Source organism: Denticeps clupeoides, chromosome 4, assembly GCF_900700375.1.
Source record: "Denticeps clupeoides chromosome 4, fDenClu1.1, whole genome shotgun sequence".
Lineage (NCBI taxonomy): Eukaryota > Metazoa > Chordata > Actinopteri > Clupeiformes > Denticipitidae > Denticeps > Denticeps clupeoides.
This window is the reverse complement of record NC_041710.1, coordinates 12,741,846-12,755,522: the sequence shown is the minus strand read 5'-3', so window position 1 is coordinate 12,755,522 and position 13,677 is coordinate 12,741,846. Positions and strand designations below refer to the sequence as shown.

Below are 13,677 nucleotides of genomic sequence, written 5' to 3'. Positions count from 1 at the left end.
TTTAGGGCGTCATGGAGCATAAACATGCTCAATATTTAAGAAGCCAGCATGTCATCTGCTGACACTGCCAGACACAAAGTACCCTAGCAGATACAGAGGCATTACTATGCCGTGAGTGCTCCAGTTGCATTGCCTAAATTCAACTTTCCTCATTTTAATTGACAAGGGGTGCAGCATTCAGATCATGTTCCCCAGTTTAATTTAGCTGTACTGGTCCACATGACATTCTGGAGCCCAAGATGGATTTCTTCCTTCTCTTGCACTCATCAATAACTCTGAGATTTATAGTCAAATGCAATCAATTAAATAATGAATTGGGAGGCCGTAAAAACACACTGTTCTCTAATTTATGTGTTCAGCATGGAGTAGAGTCTGCCTTTTGAATGCTTAATATACATGCCAACAACACAAGGTTTGATGTTCAATCTGCCTGAATAATTTGGGGCCAAAGATTAGTGTAAATTGCTGAGCATGTGATCATTAAAGTATGGTTTCAGAATTAAGTTTATAAAATGACCTTCTATTAATAAAACACAGATATGTTCTATTGCATGGGTGGCAGAAGTATAACAGTGTTTCCTAAACTTGGTCCTGAAGGAATGTCCGCCAAAACGTCTTTGCGCCAACTGTAACTTAATTAGGCCGTTTCTTAATGGCCTAATAATGAGGGTGGCAGGTTGTGAAGCCATGTTGGTTGGATTGAAAACGTACTGGCAGACGTTCCTCCAGGACCAGGGTTGGGAAACAACAGATCTATAACACACTTGTCTGTGATCCAGAAGTCACAAGTTCAAATCCCACTAACTACCATTGCGTCCCTGAGCAAGACACCTTTAACCCCAGGAGGACTGCCCCTGTAACAACTGATTGAAAGGGCATGTTATTAGCTATTTAGCAGCACTTGTGAATCAACAAAACTATTACTGAGCAGCAATTTCTTTTTTTAAAACATAACACTTACACGACAAAAACAAGACCAAAATGAAGAAACAAAGGTGTGCATCATAAAATTTGGTATAGATGGAAGAACTATATTTTATATATATAAATATAGCATATTTACATGTTGTACAAAAGAGCCCCAGATTTTGTTGAATGTATGACTAGAACACATGATTTAGCAGGGTTGAAAATGAATGGCATGTCTGGAAATGGCATGTCACATGTTGGCATGATAGAGCGTCAGCTTTGGTGTTATGGCTGCCGGGGCAGTAAGACAGAATGGAATATAACTTGACTGCCAGCAGTTCACGTTCCCCACGTTCATATTGTGCTGCATGAGAGTAAACTTACCTGAGCATGGATGCAGTTTCTGGTCAGGACCGCGTTGTGACAAGATGGCGCCAGCACTCACATTTGACGCATCTTCTTCCACGAGGAACGGGACTGCAGGGTCTGGGTTTTGGAGGATGGGTACAGAGGTCTTCGTGAGAGCAGTGAGGGATCTCCCGGCTGACCATCTCGCAGCGACTCCTGGGAGCCAGGCCTTTGTAATAGAGCACCCAGAAGGCGTGGGCTTCCAGCTGGCAGGCAGGGCCCTGAATCTGGCAGTGAACTGGCTGACTGATGAGGAGCCCTGCCGCAGGTGTTACAGCTGGAATGAGACGTCCTCCACACCGTCCGGATGGCAGAAGGATGATTGTAGCTCTGCATATGAAGGCCATCTAATGGGTGGTGCTGCCCATTCCACAGCAGGTCCAGTCAGCTGTGAGAGCAGGAGGGCAATTTGGGATCGTAAAGAGGGGTAGTGGCTGGTCTGCAATGACTGAGAGACCTGGGGGTGACCTTCTTGCCCTTTTAAAGGAGTTGTGTCATCTCATTTCCACAGCACTCCTGGTCACAGTGCATACATTTTTCCACATTTTGTTACGTTACAGCCATATTCCAAAATTGATTAAATGCATTTTTTAAAATTCTACACACAACACCCCATAATGACAATGTGAAAATGATTAAAAACAAAAAATTGACAAAGCACATGTACATAAGTTGTCACAGCTTTTGCCATAAAGCTCAAAACTCTTCCTAGAGCTGGCTGGCCTCCTAAACTGAGCAATCTGTGGAGAGGATAGATGGTTCCTGGAGCCTGATTTCACTTATCACATAAAGTACTTAAATCTTGGAATATTTTTGCATGCTTGTCTTTAGAGAAATGTAACCAGTGTAAGACCTTGAACTGTGTTAAACATATTACAGTACATACAGTACAGCAAATGAATGATAACAGTGGGGTCCCCAGATCATTCTCCCATTGTTCCTGAATATCAGATACAGAGGCTCTATGTGTGTCCATGATCTGGGAATAAATCGTAGGAATCCTACCTGTTTTTTGAGCGGCAATATCTCCGTTAACCAGCCTTCAGTCAACATTACTGTCTTAATAAACCCTGACTCTATTATGCCCCCTTCTGGATGTAGCACATTTCTAAAAAAACACTCATCTTATGAAATGCATTAATATAATGTTCATTAAAACATAACTGATAACTTCAAACATTGACCAGGTTTTATGCAGTCCATGACCAGTTATCCTCACGTGAAATATATTTTGGAAGGAGGAAGGGGATACAGGAGGACGTCCGAAGAGCTCTGGGTGAATCACAACAAGAAAATGCATAAAACATCAATTTAACAAAGTGGAAGTTTATACTTGGCACACACCTCTTAGGACCTGAGATAAACATTTATGGATTATTCCCCCAGACTTGTTTTCCTTCTCCACTGAGAAATAAAGAGATTGCTAGCATGAGTGGCATAACCCACCACTCAACATTACCACAGATAAAAGCAATTTAGTAGAGGCTTTGTAAAGTGTGATTGCTTCCAGCAGAAGAGGAAATTCAGCGTTTTGTGCCAATGCAGCAAATCAGATATCTCGGCCTGACAGAACATGTTCCAATTAAAAATGTTAATACTTATGCCTTTGTGTCCCTTCTTTTCAAATGCGGTGAATGCAGGACTTGAAATGAACAAGACCCTTTGTGATATTGTTAAAGATCGAGAACAGATGAGTCATCCAATTAAAGCGGGTTCCCTTGTGTGCTCAATTAAACTCAGTGGGTAGCTTACCCTATGCAATCTGCCCCTCCTCGCTCATTAGCGGGGCACAGGGAGAAAAAAGTTTTCTGCCTGGGTGAATTACTATTGTACAGCATTGGAGCAGTGACAGGACTGTACGCAGCAAGATTTAGTACAGTGCGCTGAAAATTTCATAAAAGTGTCACTGTGAAGGGTGCATATTTCAAACCCCACCTGGGAATTCGTGTTTCGTGCTGCTCTGAGACTGGCTCAGGCATTTCTACTATAGGCTTTTTCTCTGGCATGTATGAACAAAGCTGCTCACACAGGTAGTCACCGCCAAACCCCTGTGTTCTCTTTGGCTCGTACCCACCTGGCACCAGAGAAGATGTCAGAGGGAACCAGCAGAAATATGGAAATAGGGAGGTTTTGAGGTTGAGCCAGGACTGGACGAGGTGACTGGTGTAAATGTGTGAACGTGTATCTGTAAGTGAAAGTTTTTAAGACTTTAGCAAAAAAAACCCAACCAGATGTTTCCTCAAATGCTGGTAGATATTATCAATTGTACATAAACAACACAACACTGCAAGGAATCTGAAGAACGGCATCCAATGAACAAAGAATGCATCTGGAGACAGTCTGGGCTCTTATCTTCACAATTTAAAACTCTCACCCCCACGGTGTCAAACAACATACACTGATAATTGAGCACGTGTCTGTTCACACAGAAAACAAAAAATGGACATCACACAGGTGTGGCACCTTCAAGACACGCCAGAATATGTGTGTGTGTGTGTGTGTGTGTGTGTGTGTGTGTATATATATATATATATATATATATATATAGAGAGAGAGAGAGAGAGAGAGAGAGTCAGTGATTATCATGGCTGCAAACCCTAGATGACAGTAACCGCTTTGGACACCTCAGTGTCGTCATTCACTTCATAAATTATACAACGGAAGAGCCATGTTTAGGCAATCCTAGCAAGAGGTGGTTAATGTTTGCGGAGTTATTGACACTCCAAAGACATCCTGGGTGTGTTTTATCGTGACAACACTCAGGCCTGAAATTCAATTAACTGAAAATGGCAAATGTTTGGAATTACAGTGCACAATTACAAAAGCTATTGAAAGAATGTGTTTGGAAGTTATCTCTTTTACATGGGTCTTTAACCCAGTGTCCTCCATGCAGTCGCGTCAGACAGCATCTTATCAGCCAGGTACATCGCGCAGGTGATAAGCCGGTGGCTGTTACGTCATCACGGTCCCAGCATCGCAGGTGCGCTTCACGTCTCAGCGGGAGCGCGCACGATCACACCCACGGGAACAAAGGGAGGTCCGCTGCCACCAAGTTCCCAAAAACACCTAACCCTTCCTCGCAGCTCAGTTTTCTGGTGCTGCTCTCTCTCTCTCTCTCTCTCTCTCTCGTTTTGTTTTCCTCTCTTAACGCATCTTCCTCCTCATCACCACCCGAGAACACGGGAATAAAACTCTACAGGAGCTGAACGGGCAGAGGACAGCGTGGGAGTACAGGTGTGCTGAAGGGAGTGGGTCTCAGGTGTGGACCCCAGGGTAAGAGGCTAGAGTAAAAAAAAAAAAATTATTATTGTAAAATACCAGTAAGTATAGAATGTATTATATATGTCTCGTGGACCTTATATAATTTATTATATATACACACATGTCTTGGACATTAACAACAATGCACAGCAGTATTCTTATGGAGAGGATAATGAACTTATTGTGAACAAAACTGTCTAGCAAACAAATTGCAATACAATAGAAGTATTGAGAATTTTCTGGCTAATGTATCTTCCTTTATTTCTTGCCAAAAGCTGCCATTCCTCCTGGTTTACAATAAATGGGCTTTATATGATAACTGTACTTCCATTTAAGTCTGAAGTCTTTCAAATGTAAATTCCTTTTTTATGTCTGTTTCCACAGACCTGGTTAATGGTACTGAATACTCACTGAACAAAAAGTATGTGTATGTGTGCTGTATTGAGATCAGATCGGAGAGTGAGATTGTGTCTTGTAAACAGTCATTGTGCCTGTTTGCATTCTTAAAAAAAAAAAACATGCACATTTTTGCAATTTTTTGAATAAGTATGGGTGAGATTGATATTTAGCGGTAATTCATTACAGATGAAATTATTCAGTGTGCCGTGTCTGTCGCACAGCCTAAATCTTTCTGTTGTGTTTTATACGCAGGGCTTTACCACTGGTTCGTCCCTCCTGCTTCCAGGATGGACGTGTTGGATCAGTGGCTCTGGAGACAGGAATACTGGCTTCCCCCGGGGATCAGCTGGGAGGATATGAGAGGGATGGAGGGGTCACACATTCCCCTCCCACGAGACCTCTTCCTCTGCCTGCCCCTGGCTTTTTCTTTCATCGCCATTCGCTTTGTTTTTGAAAGGTAACCCCTGGCAACCCAGCCAAGGTGTTGTGATACATCACATATTTAGATATTTGACAAAAAAACATTTCACCAAGTTTGAACACTAATTGGTGTTAAATTGAACTTAAACAACTTTTGATATAGCTGCTGAGGTGCAGTGAATTTATCGAAAGGCTGGCCCAAATCTGAACCGCTGACCCGGCGCGCCTGGCATATGCTCAGCCATGTCACCGAGAGGCCAGGCTGAGCAGGAGGAGTGCAGGTGTGCGAGGCTGACAGCGGGGATGGCGAGGGGAACTGTGAAACATAAGGCGGGGCCTGGGGAGTTCACTGTGCTGTGCTTGTGTATTTGCATGGTGTAATCGAGAACAGGAACAGCAGGCTACCGCACAGCGGCCATGTGTGTGTGCTTGTTTTGTTCATCTAATTATCCCCCAGATGTTATTAATAGAAATAAGCATCTACATGTTGGTTAGTTTTAATTATAAAGGAAAAAACAAAGAGTGCAAAACTGTTTATTTACAGTTGTTTTAACTGCATAGTTTGTTTAGTACATGAATTTGTACTTATTATAATTATCTGTGAGTGAAGGGGTCATAATGCATATTTACTACATATTGTGTGTATGTATGCATGCAGACATCTTTGGGAGGGGCAGTATGGAGGTTTGGAATAATATAGCAGCTAGTTTGCTAGAGAAACATGAGAAGACAGAAATGTTATACCTGCACCCAGTATGACACAAATAATTGTCTGTGTCATTTTAAATTGACATTCATTATTTTGCAGCTCTTGATGTCTGTTTGTCCTCTCTAGGCATGTGGCAGTACCTTTAAGCAGATACCTCGGGGTTAAAGATCGAAAACGGCTGGCAGCCACCCCTTCTCCAAAACTGGAGGCCTTTTACATAGAGCATCGCCGACGGCAACCAGCTCAGGTTAGCTGCAGAGCCCCCAACAATTCACAAGCTGATTCGGAGAAAATGAACTGAGCAGTTAACAGAGAAGGAAGAAGCTGCTTATGGGAGTACTTTATCCGAACAAAAACACACCTACTCTTTTATGGATCTGACCCCATGTACAGTGTAGGAACTCAAATCTACAAAATATTTTTTTATTTGTAATAAATTTGCCAAAACCTTAAGTTTTCACATCGTCATTATGGGGTGTTTTGTAGAGTAAAAAATGCATTTCATCCATTTTGGAATAAGGCTGTAACGTAACAAAATTTGGAACAAAGTGATGCGCTGTGAATACTTTCTGGATGCACATTCTGTCGTAATCAAAACAACCACAAACAAAGCAAAAGTTTATGCTGTTCAAAGAACTGAACTCTTTGTTCAGTTTGAACACTCTTGGCAAATTGGTTAACACTGTTGTTAATTAGTAATGTGTGACTAGGTACATATGAGAATAAGTATTATTATTGGCATTCGGTTTGCAAATTTAAAGGGATTTTCTTACCAACTAACCAATTTCATGCAAGCTCTCAGGCATGAAGTTCTCATGTTCCTGGTGACTATCTTGTGACATTTCCGTGCCACCATAGACCACAGACACTTAAAAGGGCAGGCAGTTGCTGAACCACTTGAGCCAGCAGTGGATATAAGTTGTGAATGCTCATGCATTCCGACATGTTGTTACAGAATGCACATTATTACATTTTTTTCCTCTCATGATCACCTTTACAATTTAAACTCATTCATTATTCTAATTTGGTTGAAAGCGTCAAGATAAACATTGGGTAGTTATGCTGAGTAATCCAAAATATTTTTTGGGATTACCTTGAAGCTCTTTTCGTGTAAGGGTTGAGTGAGGATTTTTTAATACAATGAGGTAAGTACAGCAAACAAAACACATTAACAAAGCAAAGAAAGAACCATGGAGAAGCGTTTCTTCCTTCAGTAAATAGCAATTAAGGACTATTACCAGGCCTGCATCCTGCTGTTATTTCCATTAGCATTTCAAGGGTTTATTTAGTCTTCTCCTGATCCATCATTACTGAGATTAACTGCATTTTTTCGTAAGATTGAATTTGTGGTGGTTGTAAACTTCCTGAGTGTCCCTAATCCCACAGAGTAAATCATTAAACCCCCACTTGTAAAACTGAGCATGTCAAATAAACCTGTTGCAAAATAATATAGTGTTTCCTTTGTTTTCAGGGGGAGATAACGGTTCTCATGAAACAGACGGGTTTCACCCAGAGGCGGGTAGAGGTGTGGTTTCGTCGCCGGCGAGATCAGGACCGACCTAGTAGCACCAAGAAGTTCTGTGAGGCCTGGTACATGTGTTTTACTGCTTGTTTTGTGTGTGTGCGTGAGCGTGTCATGTGGTCACTTCTGTTTTACATTATAACTTATACGTGTTACAGTTGGAGATTTGTCTTCTATATGATATCATTCACTGCTGGACTTGCGTCTTTGATCAGTGTGAGTATTTCTAACCATTCAGCTCAGTCTCATGTTGGCTGTATTATGTTATCTCTGCCAATGAGCAGTCAGCATTATAGTAAGTGTGTTTCAGCCAAAACGATAACAGGAATATTACAAATCATGAAAATGCAAAAGGTTAATAGCTGTAATTTGTGATCTAAATAGAATCTACACTACATTCCTTTAAATAAAATGCATGTAGCACAAACATTAAAAACCAAGTAAATAATCAGATAACAATATTACATTCCATTTCTTTGGAAAACTTTTAGTAATTCTCTTGCTCTCTCTTTATGTCTCATATTTAGACGCCTTGGTTCTGGGACCAGAGAGAGTGCTGGAGGGGATACCCCCAACAGGTATACATATATCCATTTTATGCCTTCTTTTAAATGTAAAGTTCCTACAGTACAGGCCTAAAGTTTGGACACACCTTCTCATTCAATGTGTTTTCTTTATTCATGACCATTTACATTGGTAGCTTCTCATTGAAGGCATCAAAACTATGAATGAACACATGTTCATTCATAGTTGAAATAACTGCAAACATGTTTTATATTCTAGTTTCTTCAAAATAGCCGCCCTTTGCTCTGATTACTGCTTACACACTCTTGGCATTCTCTCGATGAGCTTCAAGAGGTCGTCACCTGAAATGGTTTTCCAACAGTCTTGAAGCAGTTCCCAGAGGTGTTTAGCACTTGTTGGCCCCTTTGCCTTCACTTTGCAGTCCAGCTCACCCCAAACCATCTCGATTGGGTTCAGGTCCAGTGACTGTGGAGGCCAAGTACATACTGTCCAACTCCACATGTGTTCATTCATAGTTTTGATGCCTTCAGAGAGAATCTACCAATGTAAATGGTCATGAAAATAAAGAAAACACATTGAATGAGAAGGTGTGTCCAAACTTTTGGCCTGTACTATATATGCAGCCATTAGGTTGCTGTAGACGCTGTGCTACATCAGTTCTCACTTCAGTTCATCCATTTCACTATATGAACTATAGTTCATATTTGGAGTTTATCTAATTACATTATGAAGTAAAACAAATGGACATCTTCACCACTGCACCTTTGATTTTGATAAATAGGCCACCATTCTATTCATATTAGACTATATTTATTTGTTACAATCTTGACTCTAAGGCTGTTCCATTCCAGAGCTTTTATGACTGTGCAAGTTTGTTCATGTGCAGAACGAATGGGGCAAACGGCATGGATCGGTATGGAGCAGCCATGTCGTAAACTAATGAGGCTTCATCATTTGTAAAATGTCTAGTTCAGTTCAGCATTCAGATAAAACAAGAACATGAATGTATAAATACACAACACTATGCTAACATTGTATTAGCAGGAAAAAATTTGTTGTTGATTCTTTGGGCAAGGCACTTACCCAAAATTGCCTCAAGTAATGCTGTTCCGGTGGTTTACACACCCAGTCTGAATGAGCGATTTCCAATGTACAATGGATCAATAAAGTTACTTATACATCTTGCAGGGCAGGAATCAGGTAAATGATCAATCCGAGGGATCAGCTAAAAGGTTTCTCAGCATAACTGACAAAACCAATAGTTGAAACATTTATTTCAGCCTAAATGAGTAGATCTTAATCATCCTCAGCCCCATGAGACTAAAGAGAACTGCAGTCTGAGGGCAGGGAACACATTTTCACCTCAAAGGGAATTTGATGCTTTTACCCTTCATGCTCAGCTGATCAGGGCTAAGTGCACTATGCGTGAGTGGACACTGGAGAGGGCAGAGCATGTCCCAAAGGTCACACAGGGTCAGATGTTGTTATTACAAATGATTCGAATTGTGAGTGAACTCGTCCTCTCATATAGGTTTAGTGCAGAAGGATATCAGTTTTAACAGTAAAGCAGGAAGTCAGACATTATTGTGCCTGTATTGTGTATGGTATAATGTTTTTTAATTTTACATTTGGCTGTATCTGCAGTTCTGGTTATATCTCAAAAGGCCATGAATCAATTACATTTGTCTTATTGTTACCTGGCACTTCTGCTGATATTGACTGAACTAAACCTGTTTGAACCCATGGAGATATGGTGTTAATTGTATGTTTTTAGTCATGCGTTTACATCTCATACTAAACTATGAATGTTTTCTACTTCTGTTTCCCGTAGCCTGTGGAAAACGTTCATTACTGGTATTACCTATTTGAACTGGGTTTCTACTGGTCGCTGCTGCTCTGTGTGTCAGTGGACGTCAAGCGCAAAGTAAGAGCTTTTTTTTTTATCATAAAACAGCAAGTTGAAGTTATTATGACAGAAAGTACTTTGTTCACCCACAGGTCATTAGCCATTAATAACAATTATTTTGTTATGCTAATTCTATGCATCGACCATTTACACTCTAATAAGTGTAATATGTATTATATATGCACAACAAAACTATGTTTGCGTAATACCTGCTAAATTAAAGGTCTATGTCTTAAATGAAAACAAAAACGATCTGTTGCAAAAAAAATACGATAAACTATGTTTAAGTCATTTTTTCATTTTTTGAATTGAGCAGCATTTTGTCTGCCCTCATCATTACCCTTGCTTGTAGTCCTCATCTGTAAATGACTTTGAATAAAAAAAGAAAAAAATTATAATATCATGTTAATAATGAACTTTTTAATAGGACTTCAAAGAACAGATCATTCACCATTTTGCGACCATTTTCCTCCTTGGATTTTCCTACTGCTCAAACTATATCCGTGTTGGAACTCTCGTCATGCTTGTCCATGACTCTTCAGACTTCTTGCTTGAGGTTGAGTATGAGCAGGGTGTGCATTTTTTGGAATAAAGTACAGATGATTACAAATAGCATGATATTTACTGAATACTATTACAGTTACCCCACTGACTGTATCCAATATGTACTTTTCTTTACTTTCTCCTGGTTCAGTCTGCAAAGATGTTTAATTATGCTGGCTGGAAGAAGACATGCGACTCCCTCTTTGTGGTCTTTGCAGTCATGTTCCTGGTCACCCGTTTGGTGATATTTCCCAGCAAGTGAGATTCAAACTTTTTAAGAAACTTTAAAAGATGGATGTCTTGGTATGTGGGTTTATGAATGTCTAGTAGCATCTAGTGGACAAAAGATGAAAATGTGAAACGGCGTACTGCAGAGGTTCCACCACTGATGACTTTTCTATTCATTTTGTTTAGAATAATCCACACTACACTGGTTTTGTCCATGGAAAGATTTCAGCCCTTTGTTGGTTACTACTTCTTCAATGCCTTACTCCTGGTGCTTCAAATGCTCCATATGTTCTGGGCCTGGCTGATTCTGCGAATGGTCTACAAGTTTCTTTTTTTGGGAAAGGTGGGTAGAAATTCTGTTTATTCATTTATATATAGAAATAAAGCAGCAAAATATATGACTTACAGTTGTTGTGAACTTTAATATATGATTTTAGTGAAATTATTTGAACTATTATCTCCTGACATTTCCTGGTCCTCCAGATCCCTGTTTTGTGTTCTCTGTCTTGTGCGCCCTGATTACCTAATTGTGTTCATCTATGAATCTACTGTCATTTGTCTTTTAACCTGTGATGTGTGAGGGCCCTGTTTAATCTATTATTAAATCCCCCTGGATATAAGTTTTTGAGTCCATCTTTTCCCTGTCACACATCCCTACAGTCTTATGCAAATTAGTGGCTATTACCAGCTATGTTACTTTAATTATTTTTAAATAATGTCACAATTGTGTTCCCAGTTGGACAAAGATGAACGTAGTGATGAAGAAAGTGAGGTAGAGGAAGATGATTGTGATGAGGAAGAGCAGCCATCCTGGGTCAAAAGAGAGGTCATGCTGAACTCTAAACTGACAATGCTGACAAGCAGCTGCGTCCTGAACAACCTCACACACCAGAGGGCCAACTCCTCCTGCAACACTCTTCCCAAATCCCGTTAGATGCTCATGAGCACTACACCATCTGAAGAGCGTTGCATTGTTTCTCCTTGTGAATGGTAGATGCCTCTGCATCTATGTTTATTATTTTTGACAGACTGAAAAGACAAAGGTAAACTTTATGCTTTGCTGAATGAAAAAAGTTATGATTTGATTTGTTATGATTATGAATTTGTTGAATTTGAACACTTTTGAGACTTCAAAACACTGTGTATGGTTTGCTGCCTTTTTCTCTTGACTTTTTTGAGTTGAAGTGTGGATCATCAGTATTTAGATACTGACCATTATAATGTCTACCATATTATTTTTGTTTTTTTTTTCCTTACCATGTTCCTAATGTATAATGTATAGTTTATTTATCATTTATAATGTCTTGTGTAAGCAAACATATGTCAAGAATAAAGAATTAAAATTAAAATAGTTTTTTCATAATGACACATCCATCCAAATGAGTTTCTGGTCCATATTGCGGGGCAAAAAGTATTTGCCAGCCACCGTTTATGTAATTATGTCTGAAATTTCCATCGTACACTTCAACTGTGAAATCACATTGTATGTTTTTTTTATTTGTATATGGTGCAGAAAAGAGGATGTCATGTGGTCAGATGAAAATAGACCAAAATAGAACTTGTGTTTGGAGGAGCAAGAATGCTGAGTTGCATCCCAGTTATGCTTTGGGGCTGCTTTTCTGAAATAGGGATAGGACCACTGACCTGTACTAAGGATGAATGGGGCCATGTATTTTAAACCTCCTTCCATCAGTGAGAGAATTATAGATGAAACATGGCTGGATGTTCCAGCATGACAATGATCCCAAACACATCACCCTGTCAACAAAAGAGTGGCTATGGAAAATGCATTACATGGTTATGGAGTGGCCTAGATAAACTGTACCCAGTAACAGCAACAAAACATCAAAGCTACTGAGAAGATCTGCATGGACAAATGGGCCAAAATACCAGCTACAGTGTGTGCAAATCTGGTGAAGGCCTAAAGGCAACATTTGACCTCTGTTATTGCCAACCAAGGTTACATTACAAAGTATTGAGGTGAAGTTTTGCTATTGACCAAATACATGTTTTGTATAATACACCATTATACAAATAAATTCTTGCTTGGATTTTTTTTGCATTCTGCCGTGCACAGTTCAAGTGTACCTATGATAAAAAAAATTACAAACCTCTCTCATCTTTTAAGTTGTGTTCCATATCCACAACCTCACATAACATTCAACATCAACACGAAACTTAAACCAGGGCCCCCTGGTATGAACCAGACAGAACTCAGTCACATCAGTGGGAAACTATCCTGCAGGACTTGTTGGCGCTGCCGTCGACAGCCACCATGTAAGATCTCAGTGCTGCTCTGCAGAGGCTGGCTCCAACCCTCTATAGGCCTGAATTCTCACCCGGCAGAAGCTTCATTCTTACAGTGTCTCCAACCTCCAGCCCTGGCAGGTCCCAGTCAGACTGGTCAATGAAGATCTTGGCCAGTTGTTTCTCTCTGCAGTCAGGCCAGGGAAGAGCTCAGTCTCACAGAAGTGTGATTAATGGTCTACAGTAAGGAGATTGCCAGTTGCTGAACAGGTCCATGCTCAGAATTTGCCATGGTCTGTTGTGTAGTGTGTGCATATTCATTTCAGGCTGAACAGGAACCCACAAAGTCTTTTATCTCTCCCTGCATGTTTATCTCAACCATGATGTACTTTAACTGCAGATTATCAGGCTTAATTTGAGGGTATTTGATATTCCACAGTGTAGGAATTACAACAGTTTGTATATGTCACACTTTTTAAGAGACCAAAAATAATGGGACAATTGGCTGCTCAGATGTTCCATAATCTGGTCCATTATAGTGGTTTATAGAGCCAAAAAGATTATAATTGTATTGATGTCCCAATATTTATGGATTTGACA

At 40.1% G+C, this 13,677-nt stretch overlaps 1 protein-coding gene across 3 annotated transcripts; it reads left to right on the top strand.

The window, feature by feature from the left end:
• The first annotated feature begins 4,353 nt into the window (after positions 1 to 4,353).
• cers4b (ceramide synthase 4b) lies at positions 4,354 to 12,198 on the top strand. Of its 3 annotated transcripts, none has more exons than XM_028976772.1 (11): positions 4,354 to 4,551; positions 5,230 to 5,434; positions 6,233 to 6,353; positions 7,578 to 7,696; positions 7,787 to 7,844; positions 8,156 to 8,206; positions 9,985 to 10,077; positions 10,487 to 10,615; positions 10,754 to 10,860; positions 11,017 to 11,173; positions 11,567 to 12,198. In XM_028976772.1, exons 2-11 carry the CDS (start codon positions 5,265 to 5,267, stop codon positions 11,762 to 11,764), a joined length of 1,203 nt encoding a protein of 400 aa, XP_028832605.1. In that variant the 5' UTR covers positions 4,354 to 4,551; positions 5,230 to 5,264; the 3' UTR covers positions 11,765 to 12,198. The 3 variants fall into 3 exon arrangements, with proteins under 3 accessions (XP_028832605.1, XP_028832604.1, XP_028832603.1); XM_028976771.1 differs by having other exon boundaries at positions 4,354 to 4,576; XM_028976770.1 differs by having other exon boundaries at positions 4,354 to 4,590.
• Positions 12,199 to 13,677: the final 1,479 nt, after the last annotated feature.